The sequence below is a fragment of the Periplaneta americana genome, chromosome 5 (assembly GCF_040183065.1).
Source record: "Periplaneta americana isolate PAMFEO1 chromosome 5, P.americana_PAMFEO1_priV1, whole genome shotgun sequence".
In the NCBI taxonomy this organism is placed as follows: domain Eukaryota; kingdom Metazoa; phylum Arthropoda; class Insecta; order Blattodea; family Blattidae; genus Periplaneta; species Periplaneta americana.
Window position 1 is genome coordinate 106997055 of NC_091121.1, and position 27580 is coordinate 107024634.

Here is a 27580-nt window from a genome sequence, read left to right on the forward strand (position 1 = left end):
TCTATAGACTCCAGAAACGGAGTATAAAATGTCTGCACTTGAAACAGCCTGTATCTACATACACGTATGTCAGTTTATATGCCAGTCCCATTTCACAATTCTTCCATTGTAATATTATTTTCCTGTTACTAAATAGCCTCTATATCGTGCACCCGAATGCTATAAAGTCTGTTTTCCACTTAAGAGACTCGGGATTAAATTCAGGTGAGTCCAAATTAAATTTATGGAGGACAAGAAAGAAGTTCAGGGTAGGTTTTGCTAGTTACTGTCGTTTCCCCTGCCACATTTCAATGCTGCAAAATAGACATTTACATTGGTTAAGTACCTACAATTTTGCATTGCTTTTAAGAGTAGATGGGACGCTTGGGTCAAAGATGAAAAAGTACCCGTACTTTGATGAAAACATCTTTCATATTAAAAGGAACGTTCAGTACCTTCTTACGCTCCATTTCCAACATTGCATTGGTCTGAATGCCCTCGAAATTCCCCGTTCCCTAAGAATTTTCATTTAGACTGTCATCCGAATGCATTATACTTACTTACTTATTTACTTACTTACTTACTTACTTAAGGCTTTTAAGGAACCCGGAGGTTCATTGTCGTCCTCACATAAGCCCGCCATCGGTCCCTATCTTATGCAAGATTAATCCAGTCTCTACCATCACATCCTACTTCCCTCAAATCCATTTTAATATTATCTTCTCATCTACGTCTCGCTCTATCCAAATGTCTTATTCCCTCTAGCCTCCCAACTAACACCCTATATGCATTTCTGGATTCGCCCAGACGTGCTACATGCCCTGCCCATCTCAAACGCCTGGATTTAATGTTCCTAATTATGTCAGGTGAAGAATACAATGCGTGCAGTTCTGCGTTGCGTAACTTTCTCCATTCTCTTGTAACTTCATCCCTCTTAGCTCCAAATAATTTCCTAAGAGCCTTATTATTAAATACCCTCAACCTCTGTTCCTCTCGCAAAGTGAGAGTTCAAGTTTCACAACCATACAGAACAACTGGTAATATAACTGTTTTATAAATTCCAACTTTCCGCTTTTTTTGAGAGCAGACTGGATGATAAAATCTGCTCAACCGAATAATAACAGGCATTTCCCATATTTATTCTGCGTTTAATTTCTTCCCGAATATTATTTATATTTGTTACTGTTGCTCCAAGATATCTGAATTTTTCCACCTCTTCAAAGGATAAATGTACAATTTTTATATTTCCATTTCGTACAATATTCTGATCACGAGACATAATCATATACTTTGTCTTTTCGGGATTTACTTCCAAACCTACCTCTTTACTTGTTTCAAGTAAAATTCCCGTGTTTTCCCTAATAGATTGTGGATTTTCTCCTAACACAGTCACGTCATAAACAGGAAGCTGATTTAACCCGTTCAATTCCAAAGCCTCTCTGTTATCTTGGACTTACCTAATGGCATACTCCAGAGAGAAGTTAAAAAGTAAAGGTGACAGTGCATCATCTTGCTTTAGTCCGCAGTGAATTGGAAAAGCATGATTATGAAGATAAAACTTTTTATCATGATCTAATTTCGGATCTTCTCACAAGTACGGTATATGCTATTCATGTTAAAGATTTCGTTGCTTTAAACGTATTATTTCTAGCAACATGGCAATAACATCAAAATAAATGTTGTAACGTGGAAAAATAACACAGTACAAGCAAAATATTCCATAACCTTAACACTAATGTATTGTATTCGAAACCAATATTTGTACTACTGCTCGTATGTGATTCAAATGTGGTTGAAATATGGACTTGTGAAAACGTCTATGACAACTTTCAAACATTTTACTTTCATTCGACCACTCGCAATTTTGTGTTTATTCACAGGTTACAGTACAGGTAGACTAATTCCTAATTTAACGTTCCTTTCCTGATAGCGAAGCTATTCATAAACGAATAAATGAAGGGTTCAGAACCATAGTGGGCCAAGCGCCATTTACTAAAAACGTAGAAAACAAGGGTTAAAATGAACTTATTAACATAATTCAATGGAAACATATAGCAAGTAATATGAAGTATACACATTAAAACTGAATGATATGTCAATCTTCATTAAACTATGGTATTCACTTAACTTTAACCCTCCCTTTCTCCGTTTTTAATAAATGGCGCTTGGCCCATTATGGCCCTGAACCCTTCAAATATTATTACAATGAAGCAACAGTGAAAAGTGAATAGCAAAGCAAATTAGTCCCACAGTCCGTCAGAAATTTCACTGGATGTCCTGACGATCGAACCCTGGACTTCTCTAAGAAGAAGTCCTCAAATGACTAAAATTTGTGGTATACGGTATGTTCCTACAAAACTTTTCAAATAAGGTTCTAACAATTTAAAATATTTCAAAACATGTAAAATAATAATGAAATCGACATAAAAAGTTCGTTACATACCACAATTTACAGCATTTTACCACATTAATTCGATAATTATTGTATCAAGTTTAATTACATTCATAACATTAAATACATTACTCGACATGTCGATCTACCAACATCCTGCAGTGTGCATTTCTGCACTAGCAAATGACACAGTTCTTTCATATTTCTTCTGCAAATATTCAGTTTTCTTGCACGGCCAAACCATCTCCAAGGTAATTTGTATCTTATTCTGTTTTATAACAGCGAAGGGAGTTGAAACACGGAAAAAATTGGAATAAAATCCTCGTTCAAACACAAGAGAACAGTATATAAGCGAGTATATGTAAGCTATGTAAGTGGGTATGCACGTGCTATTTGAACTGAGAAGCCGAGTTTATCGAAGTTATGACAACAAAAGCCATCTAATAAGAAAATTGTCAAACAGACTCTTTCAAGATTTGTTCCGCACCTATTAAGATTTCTTTAAAAAATCATCTGTCTCTATATGTTTCAATTCAACATTCATTCTTTTCAACCAGTGTAGTTTAAAAAGTAATATGCACAAACTAACTTACAGGGTGGAAGGTAACCTTTTACAATTCTTCATACACGTAACAAATCACGTCATTTGGGAACGTTTTGTCAAAAAATATTTTTTCATACGACCAATAGTTTCTGTAATATTTCCAGAAAACGAATGTTGCAATGTTGTAGACCAGCCGCGGCGAAAATGCGACTCACGAGCACATTGTGGCTCGCAGTGCTTTTCTCTCGCTTCCTACCTACAACCCCCACCCTCTTACTCACTGGAGTCAAACTCCGTTCTATTTGTATTTGTCTCGGACCTGCGAGTGGCGTATCGTCGCAATATCTCTCTCGAAACCATGTACCTCTATAAAAAACGAAAGTTTCAAGTAGGATGGGAGGATGCATTCTTTTGCTTACAATATGATGAAAATATTAAATGTATCACAAATATTACTAGGAAAACGGTTGTATAACATAAAACGGCATTATAAGTTACTACATGTTACTGATGAAACATTAAAAGGTTAAGTGTTGTTGTTGTTATTATTATTATTATTATTATTATTATTATTATTATTATTATTATTATTATCATCATCTCTGTACGTCGATTCTTTTACAGCAGATGTACGAATAATGCGGTTAGATTTTCAATTTAAACTCACAGATGTGACATTAAATGAAAGCTAGATGTAAGGACTTGACAGATATTGAACTTTTCAAATCTTTGGAAAAAAATAAATATTTGAAGCTTCGTTCTTTCGCTTGCTCTGTTGAAGCCATGTTCGCTGTAATTTACGTTTGTGAAAAATTATTTTCAACAATGAAAATAGTAAAAATCAAATTTAGATCACGACTGACAGACAAATACCTTCGTGATCAACTACGATTGGCAGTAAGTGACATAATTCCTGATTTTGAAACTTTGTCGCAGAGGCATTCTGAAGACAGTTAATTTTAGGTTGTGATAATGTGTCCTATGTTTTCTTGTTCATTTCTTCCTTCGTTACACGTCCTAAACAACTTCCCCTTCGGTTGTCCGCCTCCCTCCATAGGTGCTATGCACGTTGCAGCTTACACAGTGGCTCGGCGCACCATGGCCTTTTCGCCACGGCTGTTGTAGACAGTAGCAGTGTTTACTTCGCGAGATCATTGCATCCCAGGATACTGAATACCGCTCCAATCATCTACTTGGCAGGGGTTTTGAGAGGATGTACACACATACCGTTTTGTAAACAAAAAACATCTGTTGAGAATGCAGTCAAATTAACATTTATGTAATCGTAACATGTTAATTACATGAACTATGTTATTCGTTATCTATTATGAAACGTTCGTTATTGTATCGTTTCAGCACTAAATTTAGTACGAACAAACACGTAGTTTCCATTACATTTTAAGGCAATTTCATCAATAATAAAGTAGAATGAAAAATTATGCATAAAACAAAATTAATTCTTTACATACTGTATTATCACAGTCTAGTATATACAGCCACGAAGCTCAATACGTAGTAAATATGCATCCATAGATAGTTGCTAAGCACTAGGGTCGCTAATATCGCCTCATTTCAGACAATGCGAAATAGTACAGACACAGTCTATTGTTCCTAGCACTCTAACAACTCAAACTTCGCGACTGTATTTACTAGACTGTGGTATTATTTTACATTGAGGATCACACAGTTGATGCCATCCCAACTCAATTACAATACAATGTTTGGAAGAAATAAACAACTTTGAAACTAAATGAAAATGATACACATTAATGTGAGGTACACTGTTAAATTTTGTACATCATTCTCTACAGTGTCTTTTAAAGGTATTGTTCAAAGTGTCCACCAATTGCGTGTCTACAACTTTCACACTCCTGATCTAGCTATCTGTCACAGTATAAGCGAGCAGCTGCAGCGGCATTGTGACCAGTTTCGCCATAAATTAATAACATGTCTAAATACGACTAGAAAACTGTGGCATCTCGTCGTGTTTCAACTGCTTCGAACTGCACGTAGCCTGCAACTAATGACGAAGTGAATGTAAGCGTATCGTCCGCTCCGTACACTTAGCTCGGCCACATGGTTTGCGTACATAAGAAACAGTGTTGCCAGCGTGTCAAAACCCTGTTCCCATGCAATGTATACACGACTATTAACGCGATTTATTCGAAATCTGTGTTATTTTCCATGCAAATACTACTGTAATATGGCCATACATAGCTTACTCTATCATCCAACATGAGATAAAAATCCAATTCTGAGCAGTTTCATGAAAAACTTAATCATAATTTCAAGTTACAAAAGACCATTTTTTTTTTCGAAAACCGCCCTTCTAGAAACAAAATATTATTAGACTTACTTGTCTGTCATAATTCGAGGTTATATATCCCGGAAGGATTGTAAAAGGTTACTTTCCACTCTGTATAATGGCAAAATGAATATTAAAAAAAGTTGTAAATATTGCAATATTATTACGGTCTAAAAAAAAAAGTATCCATCAGCTTCGGTAACGAATACGAACATAGTCGGAATATAAATAATATTTTTGTCACCATGAAACGCCGTGGCGTAACTCTAACCTGCTGAGCAGTCGCAATTATATATTCGAACCCCATCTACCAAGGCCTGACATGTCGTAAGAGTCCTCGTGTCGACCTAGTCACGGAATTTCAGAAGAATACTTTTGATTTCCGAACCATATGATGAGATTTTGATATCCTCCATGTTCCAAAAATACATGTTCTTTTGTTGATGTGATGGCACCCAAGATAGAGTCCGATGCTTCATTAACCGAAACAACAGGACAACTGAAGTTAGGAAAGATGCGAAATATTAAATATTTACATACAGTTTAATTTTTCCCATAAGAATAGCAAGTCTTGTGGTGTAATGGTTAGCCTTCCTGACCGTGAAGTGAGCGGATCCGGGTTCAAATCCTGGTTGGAGTTTTTCCGAAGTTTTCCCTCAACAACTTGAAGCAGAATTGCTGGGTAACTTTCAGCGTTAAACTTCAGACTCATTTCGCCTTCATTAGCATCATTTCATTAATCATCTTAATAGTTACAGGACAGGACGCACGTGGTTTCAGGATCCACCTACAGATGGCATCTGTCTGCGGGAGCCGCAGGGGCCTCAATAAGCGGACTGCGGTTAGATCAGGGGAGTGTAGCTCTCTGGGATAGATGGCGCCTTGGTTGGTCGTGGAATCGACGGCGGCATGTGTCTCTGGTTAAGGATGCACCATTCATCCACGTGAATTGCGAATATATGCCATCGATCTGAGGAGGCCGCAGAGGAACATCATAGGGAGACTGAGAGGCGTTCCTGTTCACGCGGAATCTGTCAGACCTGGATGCTGTGGCTGAATCGATAAGATGGCACTTCACACTGAATCATGTGCTTGATGAGCGGTCCTAAGGACTTCAAAATCATCCCAATAAAAGGAGGTTGCACAATAATCCTAAAGCTGCGATGCTTGCGTACAGGTCTCCCTCCGAAGGAAAAAAAATCTTGGTAAGGTAATTAGTAATTACTTAACAACCATTTGTAGAGTACAAAAACCATAACGATACGCCATGACAATATGATAAAAATGGCGTAAAGCTGGAATCTAAATAACCGAGAAAATCGAAGTAGACCTAAACTAAAAACAAAAACTACCACATAGCCCTTCTACCCGGCCATCTTAGTAATTAATTGCCAAATGACATAACTACAGCTGAACAGTTTGTAGTTTTAAACTTAATATCACATTTTTTTGTGAAATTACAATCATGACTTCAGAGAGATTCGAACACTCAAATACGCCATTCAGATTTCACAAAGTCATGCATGTTTGACTAAGGCTGCTATTAGCAAGTCATTTTGTGTTTGCAAAAAATAATTTTTATTTACGGTATTTACCAGTGTAAATATATTTTCGAAACAAAACAATTCTGAAAATGTTCTTCACATAGAGCCTTAATGCAATACATATATGTAATGACAAAGAGTGCTAAGTTTGTTTAGAATAATAATTGCGAAGAGAGCAATTCTAAATTAATTTTTGTTATTTATTTATACTGATGCATCTCAACCATTATTTCAAAACAATCGTTTGTATTTTGAATATATATACAGGGTGTTTCAAGTAGAAATCGAGAGGGTTCAGATCAGGTGAGCGTGGAGGCCAAGCAATTGGGCTACCTCTACCTATCCATCGATCAGGAAACCTTCGATTCAAGTACCGGCGAGCCGTACGACTGAAGTGTGCAGGAGCGCCATCGTGCAAGAAGTGAATGTGTTGACGATTGATCAGTGGAGTGTCTTCTAAAATATGAGGTATGGTGTTTTCCAGGAAGTTTGTGTATGCCTGCCCCGTAAGTCTGTTTACAAGTACATGGGGTCCAACTAATCGATCACCAATGATACCGGCCCACATGTTGAGGGAGAACCGCACCTGGTGATGAGATGGAACAGTTGCACGTGGGTTTTCATACGCCCATACATGCTGATTGTGGAAATTTGTTATGCCATCTCGTGTGAACTGTGCTTCATCTGTAAATAATACTAAGGCAGGAAAGTTCGGATTTACACCACACTGCTGCAAGAAGCACTGACAGAACCTAACTCGTGCAGGGTAATCTGCTGGTGACAGGGCCTGTACACGTTGCAAATGATAAGGATACAATTGATACTCTTTCAACAGTCTCCAGACAGTCGTATGAGGAACATTGACTTGCAACGCTACCCTTCGTGTGTTGATAGAAGGAGTCATGTTCACAGCCTCCAGAATCTCCTCCTGTACTTCTGGAGTTGTAGATCTTGGTCATCCCTTCCCAAACCAGGAGAGTTAAATTTTCCATAGTCGCACAGACGGTAATGGAGACGTACAAATGTCTTCCGATCCGATCTGGACATTGTCGCTGTGGGTACCTCTCCTGGTACAAACGACGAGCCAACGCAGCATTGCCGTCCGCCTTACCGTACATGAAGTGTATCTCTGCCAGCTCTTGATTTGAATACATGTCGCACAGTCTAACGCCTACACAACACTGAATGTAACCTTCACCTCGGAATGAACTGTCAGAGTGCCCTCTTAATATCTCCTTTGACGGCAACGACCTGCGGAAAGAAAAACGTTCCGGTGAATTTCAATGTTGTGAAGGCCATAACTCGGAAATAAAGCATTTCCGGACACATGTTGTAATTAACTATTTTGATTGTCTACATGTGGGAAATACATACCTGAAATTATGCCCCGTATTTTTAAACACCCTGTATAGCAGTAGGCCTACAACCAGGGGTGGGAAACTCGTAATGTAAACAGAGTAGTCAGCATCTACGTACAACAGCAACTGTAGCAGAAGCTAAGCTCTCTGAGAGTGGCTGTTTCCAGGCCCTGCTTACAACTCTGTTGTTTGGTAGTGAAATTTTGACACCTCGGAAACAAGATGAAATAAGACAGAGATTATTTTTTTCCAGGGAAACGGCTACTTATACTTTATTAGACCATAAAAGAAATTACATTTTATAAGAATTATAAATTGCAAGTATTTTAGACGAATCAGAAATTACAAGCACTATACTGTGAATGGGTAACAGAATTCCCCTACAAATTTTGAATTACCGACCTGGAGGAAAGAGAAGATTAGAAACACCTTTAAAATTTCAGAGGATTTATTTCAATCTGTGTGCCGAAACGGATCACCTGGTCTAGAATCCTGAAGGAGTACAGGGATGATTACATTATTATTATTATTATTATTATTATTATTATTATTATTATTATTATTATTATTATTATATCCGCGAAAGAGATTTATTAAAACATCACGCGTGGTCTTCATTTTCTCTGGAAATGTACAAGGACTTATAAATGTATCGACTAAATGAAAAAAACAGCACGCGTGGTCTTCATTCTCTCTAGAAATGTACAAGGACTTGTAAATGTATCGACTAAATGAAAAAATCTCTTCTGAATAATTTCACAAAGGAAAGTTAAGTCCTTTTTTTTTTTTTTTTTTTTCACTGTTCCATATCAACTGGAGTTAATTTAATTTTACAAAGTAATTCGTATAGGTTTCCTAAAATATTGAAGTCATAATTTTGTATTTAATAATTCATTTCTCTGAAACGGTCATTCTCATTATATAGTTTCATTGTCACTTTCTCACATATTATAAGAAAAATATTCAAGAAGAAATTGAAAATAATTGATTTTGAGTAACCCACTCTTGCGTTACTTTTATCAAAAAGTATACTGCCTCCGTGTTCTGGTGGTCAGCATGCTGACTTTCAGATCTAGAAGACCCGGGTTCGAATCCCGCGCTCAACTCTTGGGGAATTTACCTTGGAGAGAAAAAGTTCCTAGGGAGTCTAGAGGCTTGAAATTTGTATAAATGCGAGAGTAATTGTGAGCATGTAGGGTTTTTAAATAACCAGTCTTCAAATAAAATAGGAATAGCTATATTAGGACTGTCTGCGGGTTCGATGGCATATAAGTGTGCTTAAATACGACAGGCTTGTATCAGTAGATTTACTGACGTAAAAGAACTCCTATGGGACAAAATTCCAGCACACCGGCAATGCTGATATAACCTCGGCAGTTAAATAAAACATTACATTTAACACTTATTAGGACGTCGCTGGGCAGAAATCTGAACACACGTTTCAACGTCACATAGCTGACAAGTAACACCATCTATGAGCTCAACCAGAAAGCACTAAGAGATGCTTACTTACTTACTTACAAATGGCTTTTAAGGATCCCGCAGGTTCATTGCAGCCCTCACATAAGCCCGCCATCGGTCCCTATCCTGTGCAAGATCATCCAGTCTCTATCATCATATCCCACCTCCCTCAAATCCGTTTTAATATTATCCTCCCATCTACGTCTCGGCCTCCCCAAAGGTATTTTCCCCTCCGGTCTCCCAACTAACACTCTATATAAATTTCTGAATTCGCCCATGCGTACTACATCCCCTGACCATCTCAAACGTCTGGATTTAATGTTCCTAATTATGTCAGGTGAAGAATACAATGTGTGCAGTTCTGCGTTGTGTAATTTTCTCCATTCTCCTGTAACTTCATCCCTCTTAGCCCCAAATATTTTCCTAAGAACCTTATTCTCAAACACCCTTAATTACTATTCCTCTTTCAAAGTGAGAGTCTAAGTTTCACAACCATACAGAGAAACCAGTACTATAACTGTTTTATAAATTCTAACTTTCAGATTTTTTGACAGCAGACTAGATGACAAAAGCTTCTCAACCGAATAATAGCAGGAATTTCCCATATTTATTCTGCGTTTAATTTCCTCCTGAGTGTCATTTTTGTTACTGTTGCTCCAAGATATTTGAATTTTTCCACCTCTTCGAAGGATAAATCTCCAATTTTTATACTTCTATTCATTATCCTATTTGTGATATGTCATTTCCATCTAACCTAACCTCTTTTACTCCTACGAAGTCTATACTACTGGGTGTTCATTTCAAAGTGTCTCATGACGTCACTGCTGATGAGTCAGCGATTTGAAGCGAGTTTCACCTTTTGTGTCAGAGTAGTTGCCTATTAATCAAGGCGTTCAATCTGAACTTGAGAACGTGTACAGTATAACTTGAACGTCGTAGCAACAGATAGCGGCCTGTACGGTCTGTGTGCTACCATAACCTCTTTCGAACAGTGTTTTTCGCGGGAAAGTCATACGCAGGGTATTTGTTATCATCGGTTGCGTACGGAAACATTCCACAACACAAATCAAATGCTCCGTGTCCATGTTTACCGTCGAAATTAATGTAAACAAATACGTAAGTAATCGTCTTAACTCTCTCCACATATCCCGACAGTAAGGAAAAAAACTCACCTCAGTACATGTTTCGAAACAGTTCACATTCCTGCCACTAACGGCGTTACCGTACGTATCAGTAAGTACTCTTCAGAATGAACGCCGTACTTGCTAGGCAACTTCTCTGGCACATAAGTAATGCACCTCTGCGGAAGTGTAGGAAGACTGAATTCTCTAGGCTCATCGACTAGCGACATGACGGCATACAGCGAGCCAGGACACACTTTGAACTGAACATCCAGTATATCTAGCTAATTCTTTTGCTACTAATGTTATCCCTCCTGTTCTACGAGTATAAAGACTAGTTACGTTTCAAATACCAAATCTCTTCCTTTTCTGTGATCGTGCCAGAGAATCAGTCCCATTCCGAGGCTTATTGTATGGATTCGTAACAAGTTGTTTTTACGGTGATGGGTTGTTAGCCCTTCGCCCAACCTCCAAGCTGGAGGACCACCCCTTATCGGCTGTCCACGACTGCTTATTCAATATATTCGCAGCTACCCTCCATATCTGGAGGCCGTCTCCTCTATCCGCAACCTGAGGACGCGCCATGCCGTGGTGATAGGGACTCACAATACATAGACTAAGAGATGCTAGAAAGTTAAAACTGAATTACAAAATATATACAGAATAGAAGTAATATAATTGTGCAGATTTTGACAGCTTTTTTCCTGGATAGAGTACAAAAAAATCTAATACCATATTAATCACAAATGGCTACTTTTCTAAGGAAAAGAAATAATAATTTTCCCGTAAATGTTGACAGTGTTTTACTCGAAAAGAAATATCTGTATGATTATGACTTTTACTATTATCATTAGAGTAACTGATAAGGGATGATTGATGCCTCTGAAGTTTTTCAATAAAATGAACGGTTTTCTTGCAATTTAAATAAAAGATTAACACATGTTGTTACTTCCTTACATTAGGAAGTCTGACAACCCTATTGGAGTGACTGAGAGACTGTTCAGAATCAGTGCGAGTGTGCGTAAGCCGGCGACGCGCTGTTGCCAAATTACGCAGACTTTCAGCCTAATTATCTAACGAGCCACGTATTTCATTACAAAAGGCACTAAGGGTTTTCCATTTATTTTAATACATTCTAATGGCCTCTTCAATCTACAAGGTTATAGCACTTCCTGTATATTAGAACCAATTGCTTAAATAAAAACGTATTTCAAGTGAATTATACTCGAATGAATTGAGTTTCAAATACTGTAACGCATATGGAAAAAAATCCAACTATCAACTAAATCGCAGTAAAGGAGGCGACATGATGAAAACCACATATTCGGCGTCGAGGATGCTGCAAAAGTGTTTTTCCGTGAAAATCTCGAAGTCGATATTTTTACAGCACACTGTAACAATATTTATTTTTATACTTCATATAAAAGCTTATCATATTAGTCTATTCTTAACGACGCTACAAAACCACTGTATCAACTACTAGGTTATTTAACGTTGTGAATTGTGACAGCGAGATGGTATTTGGCAAGATGAGGCCGAGAGGCGAGGATTCACCGTATGATTACCTTAGAATTCAGGGAAACCTTGCAAAAACCTAATCAGATAATACTGAACAACAAATTTTTACTTTTTGTCTTGCTCCGAAATAAAAATAAGTGAATGTTACTAATGTGTGTGCCCTAAATCTGAATTTAAAACCCAAATTGTCCCATCACGTATCATTTTCCGGGATTCAAAATGCCTCATAATATTTGACAAATGTGTACTGGATACAAAAATGATGTTACATAGTTTGAAACACAAAAAAATACAACAATAATAATATTTCATGTGTATAATGAGAAAAAAACTCGGAATTTGAATTTACTCGTATATTTATATTTAAAAGAATTTTTTTCGATGACTTCCTTTTATAACTAGACCCGGGACAGTCTTTTACAAGGAACCAACAATAGTCTGCAAGCAATTTGGATATGATCTTTCTTTATATCGCCTTTCTATTTTAGATATTTATTAATGAAATCTTTTCCCATGCTCGACGCTTACCGCTCCAAGGTTAGGAGGAAAGAAATCCAAATGAGAATGTAAAAAGTATATTTTGAGAGACATATTACATTCCATTTTCTCATATGCACTTGACATGGTTTCCACAACATGTTCTATGTAATTGTCTGCCCTAGAATTTTCAAGGAAATTTCAGCAAACATCTTTGAATGAGCTCCATGCTATTTTTTCTGTAACGAAAAGTTTTTCCTCAAACAAAGAGTCAGCCACAACTTTGTGAATTTGTGGATCGATGAAAATGTTCTCTTTTAATTTGCCTTCACTCAAAAGATAAACTTTTCTTTTAAATACTGAAAACCACACCCTTGTTTGTTCATTGCTTAGACCTGACTTTGAACTGTTCTGAAATTTACTGAACAAAAGGGATCAATACCTGTTTATTTATTAGAAGTACAAAAGAACATACCAACAGCCATAAGAAACCGGAAATAAGTTATAAACTCATAAAATGCGCCAGATGTTTCCTGGGAGAGCGCTTATCGAAAAGTGAAATAATAGTATATCTTTAAAACCTTACATGATACGAAGGAAAGAGATGCATTTTCGGATTCAACGCACATTAAACCATAAGGGACACATTGTTTTAGGTCGGAGCAAAATCCTTGTTGTTCAGTGTAACCAGCCCAAGCGGGAATTGAACACATGCCTCCAGTGCAGCTCCGGATCAGCAGACAAGCACGCCAACTTCCTGAGCTAGGCCCGGTGGCTTATTTCGTATAATAAGAAAGTAAGAACACATAGCCTACAGTGTCTTTCCTAAGAAAGGTAAACGTTTCATACTGAAATCCAAACTTCCATTACCACTCAGGAGTGAACTTAGTGCAGGTTATTTAGAGGGATCCGTGTTTTTAACCACTTCACACAACTCTTGATTAAATTCTGATTAGAACTAGTTGGAAACCCAAATATCTTAACCGCCCTATATATTACTGCCACTGTACACACAACTTCCTTCAGATGTTTAATGTGTTTTTCTACAAGTTTACTTTACGAGATGGATCCAAGATTTCCAGGTTTTAATATATAAAGAGCACATCAGGCAAGCAGGCAGTCTATATACACGACGTCAGCAGAGAGATGAGATGCTTACTCAGGCTAATTTTCAATTAAGGTTCTGATCCCAACTATCTCTCCTATTAAAACTTCGTCGCTACATGAAAAGGATTACCCTGGTATTTGAATAAGAGTTAACGTTTTTCTTCGTTCCTTCCCTCTCTTTAGCCTTCTCGTACATTCAAAGCAGTTTCACTCTACATTCTTCAATGTTTAAGAAAAATTAACCTCAAGGTGGAGCTTTTCAAGCAAGGTCTGCATTCGCAGTGTGAAATTCGGTAGGCCAAATAAAACACAGTATGAATCTTAATTACATTATACAGTTGAATATTTGAAAAAATAATGCAGCCCTTAATAAAATGTTTAAGAATGAATTCTGTCCCGCGCCGTGGCATTGTTTTCTAAGGTATCTTGCCTAGGACTCGCATTACGGAATACGCGGTGGTTCGAGTCCTCATGGGGGAACAATTTTGTATGAAATTTCGGCCAGTGTATGGGACCAGTGCCCACCCAGCATTTTGATGTACTTGGGGAGCTATGATAGGTTACGAAAGCCAGCTATAAGGTTGGGGAAAGGGATCATCATGCTAATCACACGATATCTTCATTATGATTGGATGATCGTGCACCTCTGCTTCGGAAATGTGGACGTGAGACCAGCAACCAGCTGGTGGTCTTGGCCCTTACAGGGTTGTAGCATCAAAGATTATTATTATTATTATTATTATTATTATTATTATTATTATTATTATTATTATTATTATTATTATTATTTACTTATGGCTTTTAAGGAACCCGCAGGTTCATTGCCGCCTCACATAAGCCCGCCATCGGTCCCTATCCTGAGCAAGATTAATCCACTCTCTACAATCATATCTCACCTCTATCAAATCCATTTTAATATTATCTTCATATCTACGTCTCGGCCTCCCCAAAAGTCTTATACCCTCTGGTCTCCCAACTAGCATTCTATATGTATTTCTGGATTCGCCCATACGTGCTACATGACCTGCCCATCTCAAAACGTCTGAATTTAATATTCCTAATCATGTAAGGTGAAGAACTCAATGCGTGCAGTTCTGAGTTGTATAACTTTCTCCATTCTCCTGCAACTTCATGCCTCTTAGCCCCAAATATTTTCCTAAGCACCTTATTCTCAAACATTCTTAATCTCTGTCCCTCTCTCAAAGTCAGAGTTCAAGTTTCACAACCATACAAAACAACCGGTAATATAACTGTTTCATAAATTCTAACTTTCAGATTTTTTGAGAGCAGACTGGATGGCGAAAGCTTCTCAGCAGAATTATAACGCATTTCCCATATTTATTCAGCGTTTAATTTCCTCCCGAGTGTCATTTATATTTGTTACACTTCTTCCAAGATACCTTAATTTTTTCATCTCTTCAAAGGATAAATTATTATTATTATTATTATTATTATTACTATTATTATTATTATTATTATTATCCATTGCTGATGTTTTTGTTATATTCTTTGTGCTGAACTGTAGTTGGCCACTGGCTGTTGTACGGCACATTAAATATAAGTAAATATATTATTATTATTATTATTATTATTATTATTATTATTATTATTAATGAATTTAAGATCATGGAAAACAACTACCAATCAATCTACCTACGTACACATTTCTAAGTTTTTCATCATCCTTAGTCCACACTTTCATTTTAATATTCTATTTAACAGGCGGACACACGATGAACTTCCGTAACATGACGTCGGTATGACGTCGGGTTTGCGCTTAACATAAGCCAAGATAACCGATATTTAAGGAACAAATAGACATTCCTTCAGTAGAGTTAAATCTCAAGACCAGGTCTCTATGCGGAGTGAAAACTACATATTTACCATTGCGTAAATATAGAATGCGCCAGACCTACTGAAATTACCGCTCATCTGCTGTCCACGTTTTCCTAACAACGAAATATTTATTTATTGTTTATAATAGTTTGACATATTGTGAATTTAGTGTTGTGTTGATTTCTGATTTCTGCAATTATTGTTCTCACAACAGAGGAGAAGGTGTTCATTGTCGAGCATTACTTCCGGTCATACGGAGTACTGAAATTACAAACATACTCTGAAAATCATAAGTCATTATAACATGCAAGGCGACATAAAACTGATCCCATACGACGCAACTTCTCGATGATAACTAACTTCGTTGTGTTATTTGGTGCCGAATTGTTAAATCGCTTCTGGTACTACTCTTTAACTTGGCGCAAGCTCGACCCATTCTGATGCCCCACTCCATATGACCGGAAATAATGCTCGACAATAAACATCTTCTCTGTTGTGAAAACCATAATTGCAGAAATCAAAACAACACTGAATTCACAATATATTAAACTATTATATACAATAAATAAATACTTCGTTGCTAGGGAAACGTGGACAGCAGATGAGCGATAATTTCAGTACTGTTTTGGCGCATACCGTACAATAAAAACACGTTAACTAAAATGATTCCACGGTACTACAAAATAAAGTTTCAGAAATACAATTCATAGCATGTCAGAGACTACGTGTACAGTAGCCTGTATCTTTGAGTTCGTCTTACTTATTGGCATTTAATACAAAAATCAATAGGTTTTCCAGTCAATGGACAATGTTTGGAAAATGCTTTGTTATTACAATCTCTAATTTTCCGCTAGCTGTTACTTTTTTTTTACTAATGGCGGGTGCTTGACCGTTCGTCATTCACCCTTAGGAAGACAGTTGTGCACCAACCTACCGACAGAGTCGTTGCCCAGCGTGCGGCATAGGAGGCTGGTCTACGTTACACCCGCTAGAGGTGAGGTAATGATGGAGATTTGTTGGAATGCCAGAGGAGAACCGGAGTTCCCGGAGGAAAACCCTATTTTACCTGGCCACGTGCTTGCCCAACACAAGTTATAAACTGGGGGTACGCCGGGGATCGAACTCGGGTCTACATGATCAAAAGTCCAGGGCTCTAGCCACTAGACCACAGTGCGGCACCTGTTACTCCTTGTTGCAGATAAAATGGCCTCCGTATAATATCAGGAGACCACAAATGTATAGTTCAACAATTTTAAAAAGTGTGGGTTGACCACCCTCCCGGGAAAATTCTGCGGGCGTCCATGGTGATAAGTGATAACGATTATAGTACAGTATTACATGTTATCAGAGTTTTATGTCTCTAAGTTAGGGACGCTACGATCATAATTTTTGTGTTATTTAACTACTAGGCATTTAGTGTCGATGACATTAGTGATCGCGATGTTGTTTGGCGAGATGAGGCTCAGGATTCTCCATGTGATTGCCTGATATTCGCCTTAGTTGGGGTAAACCTCAGAAAAAACCCAACTAGGTAATCAATCCAATCGGGTATAAAATCCACGCTTGAGCGCGTCTCCGGGTCGTCAGGCAAACGCGCTACCGCCTGGTCTACGTCAGTGACACGTATTGTAATAAATTGGTGTTTCAGTGTAATTCAAACTTTTTATTTAATTCTCCAAAGTAAAAATAAAAAGCGTCTTAATTATCTTGTGCTGTTTTTTTTCTGCATAATAAAGTGAAATAACATGTGGAGAGAATTATGATATTCGAGGAAATGAGGATGAAAAGAAGTTCGGGAAGATTATTGTGTATATACTACTACTACTACTACTACTACTACTACTACTAATAATAATAATAATAATAATAATAATAATAATAATAATAATCATCATCATCATCCATGGCGCTACAGCACACAAAGGTTTCAGACCAGCCAGCCGGCTGCTGGCCTCACGTTCACAAGCCGAAGCAGAGGTGAACGATAATCCAGGAGGTATCGTGTGATTAGCACGATGATCCCCCCAGCCGTTATAGCTGGCTGCCGCAACCGGATTTCGCTACCTATCGTAGCTCCCCAAGTGCATATGCTGGGTGGGTACCGGTCCTATACACTGGCCGAAATTTCATGACAAAATTTCTTCTCCCATGGGGACTCAAGCCAGCGCGCATTCCGTAACTCGAGTCCTAGGCAGGATGTCTTAGACCATGACACCACGCGGGACTGTGTACATACTAGAAAGAGAAATAAAGAAATTAAACTGTTAAGACAATACGTGGCTTCCGAAATTATGTAGCATAATTTGTTGGGATTGACCATTTTTATATGTTACAACTTATACGAATATTCATGACGAAATAAAACTTAACAAATCTGCCTGGGATTTGACCCCAAATTCTTCTTTCAACTACTATCCATAATGTATCACAGTTAATACCGAATATCAACTCATGTTCATTTAGTCATCTCACCGAATATCTATGTCTAACGTTAACTATTTACGATCAGTTGTCATAGGTATCGAACAAAAAACAAAAGTCTTTACCGTCACTGCTGCAAATTGCCTGCAGGTAGGCCTATATAAAACTTCATTAATACCAAAAAGGAGAAATTTCTTACGTCAGAGACCAGAATACTTTTTGCTCAGGTGTTCGTACTGAGGATAATGCTCATTTGTATTTTTTATTAATATTGCCCATTCTGTAAGTCATTTGTGACTTTTTGAGTCGTCAAAATTCGAACCTACTTTTATTATTTATTAATAAGAATAACTGTTTGTTACTGTTACACTATTGAGAAATATACAATAATCAGCTCAGATTTCTTACATTATTCCTGTATCTATTAGTGGAATACTACCAATCAAATTCATAGTCGCCTCAAGATGAAGGACGAGCAGAGGGGTAAAAAGAGAAAGAGGAAACCGAAGAATAAATAAATTTGGGCCATTTGGAAAACAAAAAATTGTGTCACGTCTGCCTTTAAATCCAGACATCTATCCAATATGCAGTATACAGAACACTGGAACATTTTGGTGAGAAACCGTTGACTCACTGAGTTACGGCTGATCCCCATTGCTGATACAGGGCTCAGGTAAAACTTGTCGCCCATTTCTCGCACACGTTGAATTAAAGCACTAATTAATCTCTGCAGTTGAAAATGTTGTTTAACAAAATATTACAACGGCCATCTCAGACAGACATACAACAGTTGCAAGAAGGTAATTCAAATGAATTACTTGCTTTGAAGTGTTCAAAGACTCAAGTTTCAAACACTGACGAGTCTAGGGAAACGTTCTGTTTGCTAAAGACCCTATTAAGCAAGTTTTCTTTATATACTCCCGTTTACCCTGACATAATTTTGTTCTCCCATAATTCGCCACCATCCTTATCAGCGGGAGACTACTCAATAGTATCATGAAGCCAACTTTCCGGGATCCTACGTCCAGTCGGCTTCGGGAGCGCAGTCGGTATAGCGCTGGCCTTCTGTGCTCGAGATTACGGGTTCGATCCCGGCCCAGGTCGATGACATTTAAGTGTGCTTAAATACGACAGACTTATGTCAGTAGATTTACGGCACGTGAAAGAACTCCTGCGGGACAAAATTCCGGCACACAGGCGAAGCTGATATAACATCTGCAGTTGCGAGCGTCGTTAAATAAACCATAATTAAAAAAAAATCATACGCCCAATACTACACGGAGCAAGTAATCGCAGGGATTCTTCAGAGTATGGTACAAAAGAACGAGATGACCTGATATTTTGTGAAAATACTTGCATCTCTAAACTGTCGCAATTAATACAAGAACTAAATACAGTATTTGAATACTCTCGAAAACAACCGTCATCATTGCACTTGCATTAAATCCTAGGTTGCCACTGATTAACATTATGAAATACTATTTGTTTGTTTGTTTAGTCAATTGTCCGAAGACAGGTTTGAACCTCACAAGTGATACCAAGAAGGCATCACTTATGAGGCAAATAGGTCAGCAGATAATGGGGTACGGTGGCCAGTTCCTTTCCCCCACCACTGCATACATCACCGACTAGCCACATGCATTGTTCTTTCTGTAACACGTATCGACAAGTGAGATGTACTGCCTGATAATAGATGTACACATCAGCCAGAATCTCAATTAGGGTTACCATCCGTCCGGCAAAAGGTGGACATGTCCTCTTTTTTAATCATTTTATCTTGTCCGGCAGGCATTTTTTAAAATTTGAAATGCATAGAATATCTAAACAAATGGTGACAACCTATGAAAGAATTAACTGCTTTCAATGTTGAAGCTGGAGCACATAAAAAACATAAAATATGATCTATTGACATGCATTGAATTTTTACACTCTAAAAAGTCACTATTCATGATTCTAAGCTATTTCATCAATTTTATTCTGCAATGTACAAGGATATGCCAATCAAGTTAATTTTGACAAAGATTTAAGTTTAGATAAACAATAGTGAAAATTCTTCAATTCCAATAGTTCTGCGAGCACTGAAACTTTCTCAGAACTCTTAAAAATATGTCAATTCTATTTATTTATCCCAAGTCACAATGGAAGTACTGAGAGAGTATTTTCCCTAATATCTGCTCAATGGACAAAAGAACAAAATCGCATGCTAACGGAGACAGTCCGAGGTATCATATAATTTCAAGGACATGTCCTGTCAACAGTTCCATAGTTATTTGTTACAAGATATAAGTTTGTCTGTTCAGGTTCTTGTGCACAAAGTGGGCTCCACCAATAAGTAGGGTACAGATGTAATACTGATCCAGCAACTAGTGAGAAAAGTAAGGTGAGCCATTGTTTTTATCTTTAATTTTGTTCATATTAATTTTTAAAAAGTCCTCCTTTTTTTTCAGCAATGTTCTCTTATTTTGGATTCCATGTCCTCCTATTGAATTTCTTCTCATGGTAACCCTAATCTCAATCAGAGGATGAAATAGTGTTAATGATTACAAACTCAGTAACCGTTTACAATACAGCATCTGACAATTTATTTCGTGGGCATGACTTGTATGTCTCGGTACGAAAACACTCCACCTACAGTTATGCAAAGAACACATTACAATATGCATATATAAGCATCGATAAAAGGATTATATTTATATTATCGCAATGTGAAGCCTTATGCTATGTCAACCATGGAAGACGAGATGAAGAGCAAGTTGTGAGGGAAGATATTATGAAGGAAAGGAAGAGGGGGAGGGAAGTAGAGAGGAGAGAAGAAGCAGCGCAATCTTAACAACGACCCAGAGACTTGGCGGTCTGCCTGCTTCTCGAGAGCTCTGTAAACGTTTTAAGACTTTTGCTGAAAGGATCAACAACCGGGGACCGACGACAACCGAGATCCCGACAGTGCTTAGGCACGATCGTGTTTCGCTTCGGCAGACGGGCTGATGATAAAGTTGACGAGGTTTCTCACAAAGCTCCCTGCTTCTTGCTAGGGGCTTGGTAAACGTATATGAACATCTCTGTTGACAAATATACTACTACTATTACTACCACTATTCTACGTCTACAAGGTATGTTATGTGTACACAAACACAAGCCGCGTCTTAAAAATGTTCAAGACAGATTACTTTGCGTGTCTCGGTAGCTCGCATCAGTCTTGCTTTCCATATCAGCTTCTTTGTTTGTCGAGCTGAACAAGTCGTCTACTTGATCGTTCAAAAACCTCCAAGTTATATTTTAGTAGGTTTCAAGTTTTACATGACCAAAAACACACACACTTGTTCGAACGCGTATTATTATGGAGTGAGATGCCTTTCCGTTCTCTCTGCATGTACAACAATGTTATGAATTAACAAATATTAGCACATGAAGTGACCAGTAGCTAAAGAAAGAGCAAAACGTTTTGTGAAGACACGTCGAAAGATAAAGGGCGTCGACGTGACCTCTAGAAGGAAAATAAACAACAAAAAGTGGGACGCAGTTTCTGATTATGCATCGTAATAGGAACATCCGGGTCTTCCTTGCCTCAGTTTCACAAAAACAGTTTCAACTCAAGTGCCTAAAATTTACGTAAATACCAGTGTACGAACTGAATAATGCTCTCTTAAAAGGCTATCAACACTAGAAGAATTATCTTTCTATGTACAACGTGTACACTATTGCTGATGAAATTAATTAATAAATAACCACCATTAATCATGAAAGTGGTATCAGCATACTGAAATGAAATAATCGGTGTCATGAAGACGCCACATGCTGGTCTTTATACATTCACCCGTTTCGCAACAATTCAGTTCCTTTGACATGTTGCGAATGACATTCTCGTTTATAGTTTACGGCCTTCAACTACCATTCAAAAGACAAAAATTAATTTCCTACCGGGTAAATCACCTGCGCCTTATTTATTTAAAGTTATACAATCCTCCACACTTACAGTTCCGTAAATTTTCGTAATTTGTCCCAAGCCATAATGAGAAAGGGGGAGCGGGAGGAGTAACAACCTCGTTAAAAAAATCTGGGTTCAGATGCCCTGGCTGATAGTACCCTGTGAGGATCACTTATTCACTGTGGCTGTTCCTCGACTTTGGAATTCCCTACCGAGTAATGTCAGGGACTGTCGGACATCAAACCAATTTAAGAGTAGACTAAGGAAATATTTTTCTAACAATTCTTGTTAACAATATAACAATAATAGCTAGCTAGCTTAAATTATCTCATTATTATTATTATTATTATTATTATTATTATTATTATTATTATTATTACTTACCAATGTTTATTATTGTCTCACTAGCATTACTTATCCAACTTTCATTATTTACTTTCATGTTGTTTTATGGTCTAGATATTAATGTAATAATTATTGTATTCACAAATCTGGCTTTCAGGCAGTAGCTCCCTTACAGCAGGTTTGAATAATTATTATTCTATAATTATTCTAATTGTATTCAATTAGAATTAGAGTTCGGCTGGGCGGAAGAGAAGGCCTACTGGCCTTAACTCTGCCAGATTAAATAAATAAATAAATAAATAAATAAATAAATAAATAAATAAATAAATATTATTATTACTATTATTATTACTACTACTATTATTATTATTATTATTATTATTATTATTATTATTATTATTCAGGGTCGCAGATGCTGCTGCCTTGTAGTTAGTAATTGGTTCGACAAAGGCTAAAGCAGCGATTTTCAACCTTTTTCAACATGTGCCACACTAAAGGTGTTGTTTAAAATCCCGTGGCACACTCATAATCTAGCCTAAACCAGTGGTTTCAAAGCAGGGGTGAATTCCCCGCTAGGGGAATTTTTTAGGGTTTTAGAAGGAAATGAGGATCATAAGATACAAATAAATCAGATAAATCTATCATCTATCATCACTGAGAAAATCGGCATATTCAGATTCTTCAGACAAAAAAAATAGTAGAAGTTATATTTCAGTTCATAAAACCTTGACAGTGCGAGACCACGTTATAATCACCTGACTTTTGTGTAAATAAGCAACTGGGTGTATTCAGAATCCATTGCAGAGCGGAGATATGAAAATCTTGTTTTTAGTAGTCTTCTTTTTAAGTGCGTACCCATAACTAACCATTTTCATTACTTGCTACAATACTGCAAACTCAGGAAGTACTGACTTTGAAACAACTGCTTCTCTATAGAGAAAACAATTGCAAATATTATTTCAGAGTTAATTTGCTTTGCTCAGGCCAAAAATTCTTTCACTTTTACTTTTCCAATTTTTGCTACGACAACCTATACTATTTTAATTTTCTCGCGCCACACCGGTTAAAATGACTGGTCTAGAGGAAAAAAACCTGGTCCTCCAGGTTGAGGGTTGATGCACTAGGCCAGCTCCCAAGTCATTGAAAAAAAATACATGCTGAAAAATTCAAATAACACAAGAATGGCGGAAAAGAATTTGGGCACAGCAAGATGCTTGAGCACTTGAAAGCCTTTGAAATAACAATTTGTCAGTAGGCCTATAACCTAACCTATCACAGGTCTTTATTTCATTACCATTTTAAAACGAAAAAAGTGTCTAACATCAACTGGTGCTCACTTTCTGGGTAACAAACTAAAATGCATAACTGTTTATTTTGAATTAAGAAATAACCCACCCTGGAGGTATAAAAATTTCACACCTAACTTTGCGTTGAAATCTCCACAAACAGGTAGGACCGCAATTTCAGTGGCATGCTATAAATGAAGGTTTGCATAAAACTTAATAATAAGAAGCAAGTTAATCACTCTGTATATACCGAAATAGGATGAAGTTTCGTTTTCCAATGCACACAAAATATTCATTAATACCCAAAAAGTAAGCTATTCTGGTTCAAGTTATAAATTGTTGGTTTAAACATGTCATTAATTATTATATAATAAACAGTTATTCCTATACTGCGATCACTTCTAATTTTTTATTTCTATCTAGTTTTCTATTTACCAAAATTTGTAAGTTATTAAAAGAATTTTTTTAATTTATTATATTATCGTTTACAGCTCATTTTCTAGAAGAATTAATCGAACGACATACATAAGTTACTTGGTACCCAAATATGAAGATAAATTTTCATTATCTGGACTGCACACAAAATCCAATGTTTATAATACCAGAAGTAAGACATTCCATTTAATTCATAAATATTTATCATACAAATTCACATTATATAGTTATTCGTATATTGTAAACAATTCTAAACATTACGTTCCTATTTACGCAAACGAAAATTCAAATGTTGAATGAATATTAAACTTGAATTGATGATTGATAATGATACTGTGTGCATATTCCATCCTTTTCTTTTCAGATGTTGGTTCTGCTTGATATACTTACATTGATGTATAAGTGACAATTTTATTGGTCCCTTACAAAGATTGACGAAAGAAAACTGGATGCAGTCAAAATGAATTTTTTAGACCTGCTGCAGGCTATACGTTACTCAACAAGAAAATAAACGTATGAAATGAGAAGAACTCCAAATAAAAAGGCTGTATGAGCAAATAAAAGAAAAAAATGGGATTGGTACCATCACGTACAAAGAATGTCATCAAAAAGGAATCCAGATACAATACTTTACAAGCTCAAGGAGACATCACACTGGAAGACGAAGAATTCGATAGCAAAAATTTGAAGACAGAACAGGCTAATAAGCTCAATCCCTGTAGATGAAGATGGATGATGATTATTATTATTTTAGCTGGTTATCTAACGACGCTGTATCAACTGCGGGGTTATTTAGCGCCGATGGAATTGGTGATAGCAAGATGGTATTTGGCGAGAAGAGGCCAAGGATTCGCCATAGGTTAGTGACATTCGTTGGGGAAAACCTCGGAAAAGACCCAACTAGGTAATCAGCCAAGCGGGAATCGAACCCGCATCTGAACGCAACTTCCGATCGACAGGCAAGCGCCTTAGCCGACTGAGCTACGCCGATGGATTATTATTATTATTATTATTATTATTATTATTATTATTATTATTATTATTATTATTATTATTACTATTACTATTAATATTATTATTATGTGAAAATTCACTCACGCATAAAAGGGAAACTGACAAATCGATAATCACACTCAAAATAAATGCAGGTTACTGAATAAAAATGCACTGTGCATGGAGTCACATCCGTCCACCCTTAGCAGATAAAATAAGAGTAACAACCCCTACCCGTCATACGTTGCAAGCCATCTCGTCAGCTCGTTAACTATACGTATATATGTACCACAGTACAAACTACATGTCGGTCATTTGGACATCGATACCATTCATTGATTATGAAATTAAGTTCGCTTCTTACCTGATGACATCCTGCATCCGAACAGACAGCTCGTCCTTGGAACTTTCATCTTCCGTCACAGCATGATTCAACACGAGGGCGAGCAGCCTCATGAGGGCACCTGTTGAGTGATAGGAAGAATATCTTGTGATATACTCAATCGCGTTTCAGTATAAATGTTTACTACAAGTATTATTAGTACAATGAATTGATAAATTGAGATGTATCTACAGAAAATTAGCAAATCGAAGATTCTGTGGAAATTTAAATTTCTGAAAAAACGTACTGGTAGATATTTGTGAGAACTGACAAACAAGAATAGACAAATTTTTTGTTTCCAATAGCGTTTGGTAGGTGATTGTTACACTATTCATTTCTAGCATCCCAATGTAATATTTCCAAGTCATTTCCATTCCTTCTTCTTCTTCTTCTTCTTCTTCTTCTTCTTCTTCTTCTTCTTCTTCTTCTTCTTCTTAGGTTCAACAGCTTTTTAGGCCAAGACCACCTCAATGATTCTCCTCCACTGACTCCTATCTTTTGCTTTCTTTTTCCATTGGTTTACTTGAATCGTCTTAAGGTCTCTTTCGAAGTCGTCAAGCCATCTTGTAGTTGGTTTTCCTACTCTTCTTGTAGTATAAAACGGATCGGTGAAATGACCTTTTTACACGAGTGCTTGTCATTATAGTCGCGACGCTGTTATTCCCGGCGTGACTCCTCCTCTTTGCTTACGTCTTAGGAAGTGAAGGCTCTATAAAGTATAGGTAGGTAGTATCGTTCGCCATTTTTGTTCTTTCGTTGCCGAGCTACCAGATGAGGAATCTATTGCCACACCGTTAAACATTATCATGTCGTAGCTCCTATGATAACCAATCAAATGCACCGTAATTCAGCAAATAATTGAGCAGCAAATAACGTCCTCATGTGCTTTCTGCGAACGCCAACGAAAGAGCCAAAATGGCGGGCGATTACATTAAGTATTTATCGAGCCTTAGGAAATGCATAACTTCATCATCAGCGAATCACAAGACGTGCACGTTTAAATGTAGCCGACCTGCAACGTGATTGGCTGCCGGAAATAAGAGCGACGGGACTATAGATTAATTAGATGCCCTAGCCATCTCAGTCCATGGCTTTAATCACTTTTATTACATCAAGCTCTTTATACAAGTTACAGATTTTGGTATTATATCTTATCCGTCACCATTCCGGTGCACTTTGTCATTCACGGGCTCATGTATTTTCCTTAGAACTTTTTTCCTCAAATACAAGTAGTCTTTCTGTATTTTCCTTATTGAAGGTCCAACTTTCTGATCCGTATATGTGGACTGGTCTAATTATGTTTTATATAATTTCTTTAAAACATAACAACTTTTCTCATATTTATTCTAGAGTTATAAGAAATGAAGGTGTGTAGGAAAGAGTGGGTGCAGAAAGTATAACGCTGAAACTGATCAGGAAGAGAAAAAGGAATTGGTTGGATCACTGGCTGAGAAGAAACTGCCTACTAAAGGATGCACTGGAAGGAATGGTGAACGGAAAAAAAATTCGGGGCAGAAGATATCAGATGATAGACAACATTAAGATACATGGATCACACATTACTGTTTGTGAAAAGTGCAACAACCAGAAAGCATGGCCCGAACGACTCCAAACTCGGGAGATGTTTTTTATTTTATTTTTTTTATTTTATTGGGTTATTTTACGACGCTGTATCAACATCTAGGTTATTTAGCATCTGAATGATATGAAGGTGATAATGCCGGTCCAGCACCGAAAGTTACCCAGCATTTGCTCCTACTGGGTTGAGGGAAACCCCCGGAAAAAACCTCAACCAGGTAACTTGCCCCGACCGGGATTTGAACCCAGGCCACCTGGTTTCGCGGCCAGACGCGCTGACCGTTACTCCACAGGTGTGGACTCGGGAGATGTGTAGAACAGTGTACCACCAGTAACTGATTACGTTTCCAGAGAGATGGCGTACACATAGGCCCAACAGTGACGTCTCTTGTGTCACCAGCAAGGTCAGTGTTATGCCTTGCTCGGTCAGTGTAGAGCTTCCAAACGAAGTGGAAACGTGAAAGCTAGTACAGGTATGCCTCGTCGACGTGGAAGGGCGCAATATCAGCACGTGAGTGAGTTCGAACGGGGCAGAATGGTTGGTTTTCGGGAAGCAGGTATGTCATACGGTGA

The 27580-nt window shown here is 37.4% G+C and overlaps 1 protein-coding gene across 3 annotated transcripts in view; it reads right to left on the bottom strand.

Annotated features, from left to right (window-relative positions):
* Positions 1-27580, bottom strand: part of ssp3 (short spindle 3) — a 383163-nt gene that overhangs the window by 258687 nt on the left and 96896 nt on the right. For all 3 annotated transcript variants that reach the window (XM_069826376.1, XM_069826375.1, XM_069826377.1), the window contains exon 20: positions 25412-25511. In XM_069826376.1, the coding sequence (XP_069682477.1) occupies positions 25412-25511 (100 nt within the window). The remainder of the gene's footprint in view (positions 1-25411; positions 25512-27580) is intronic.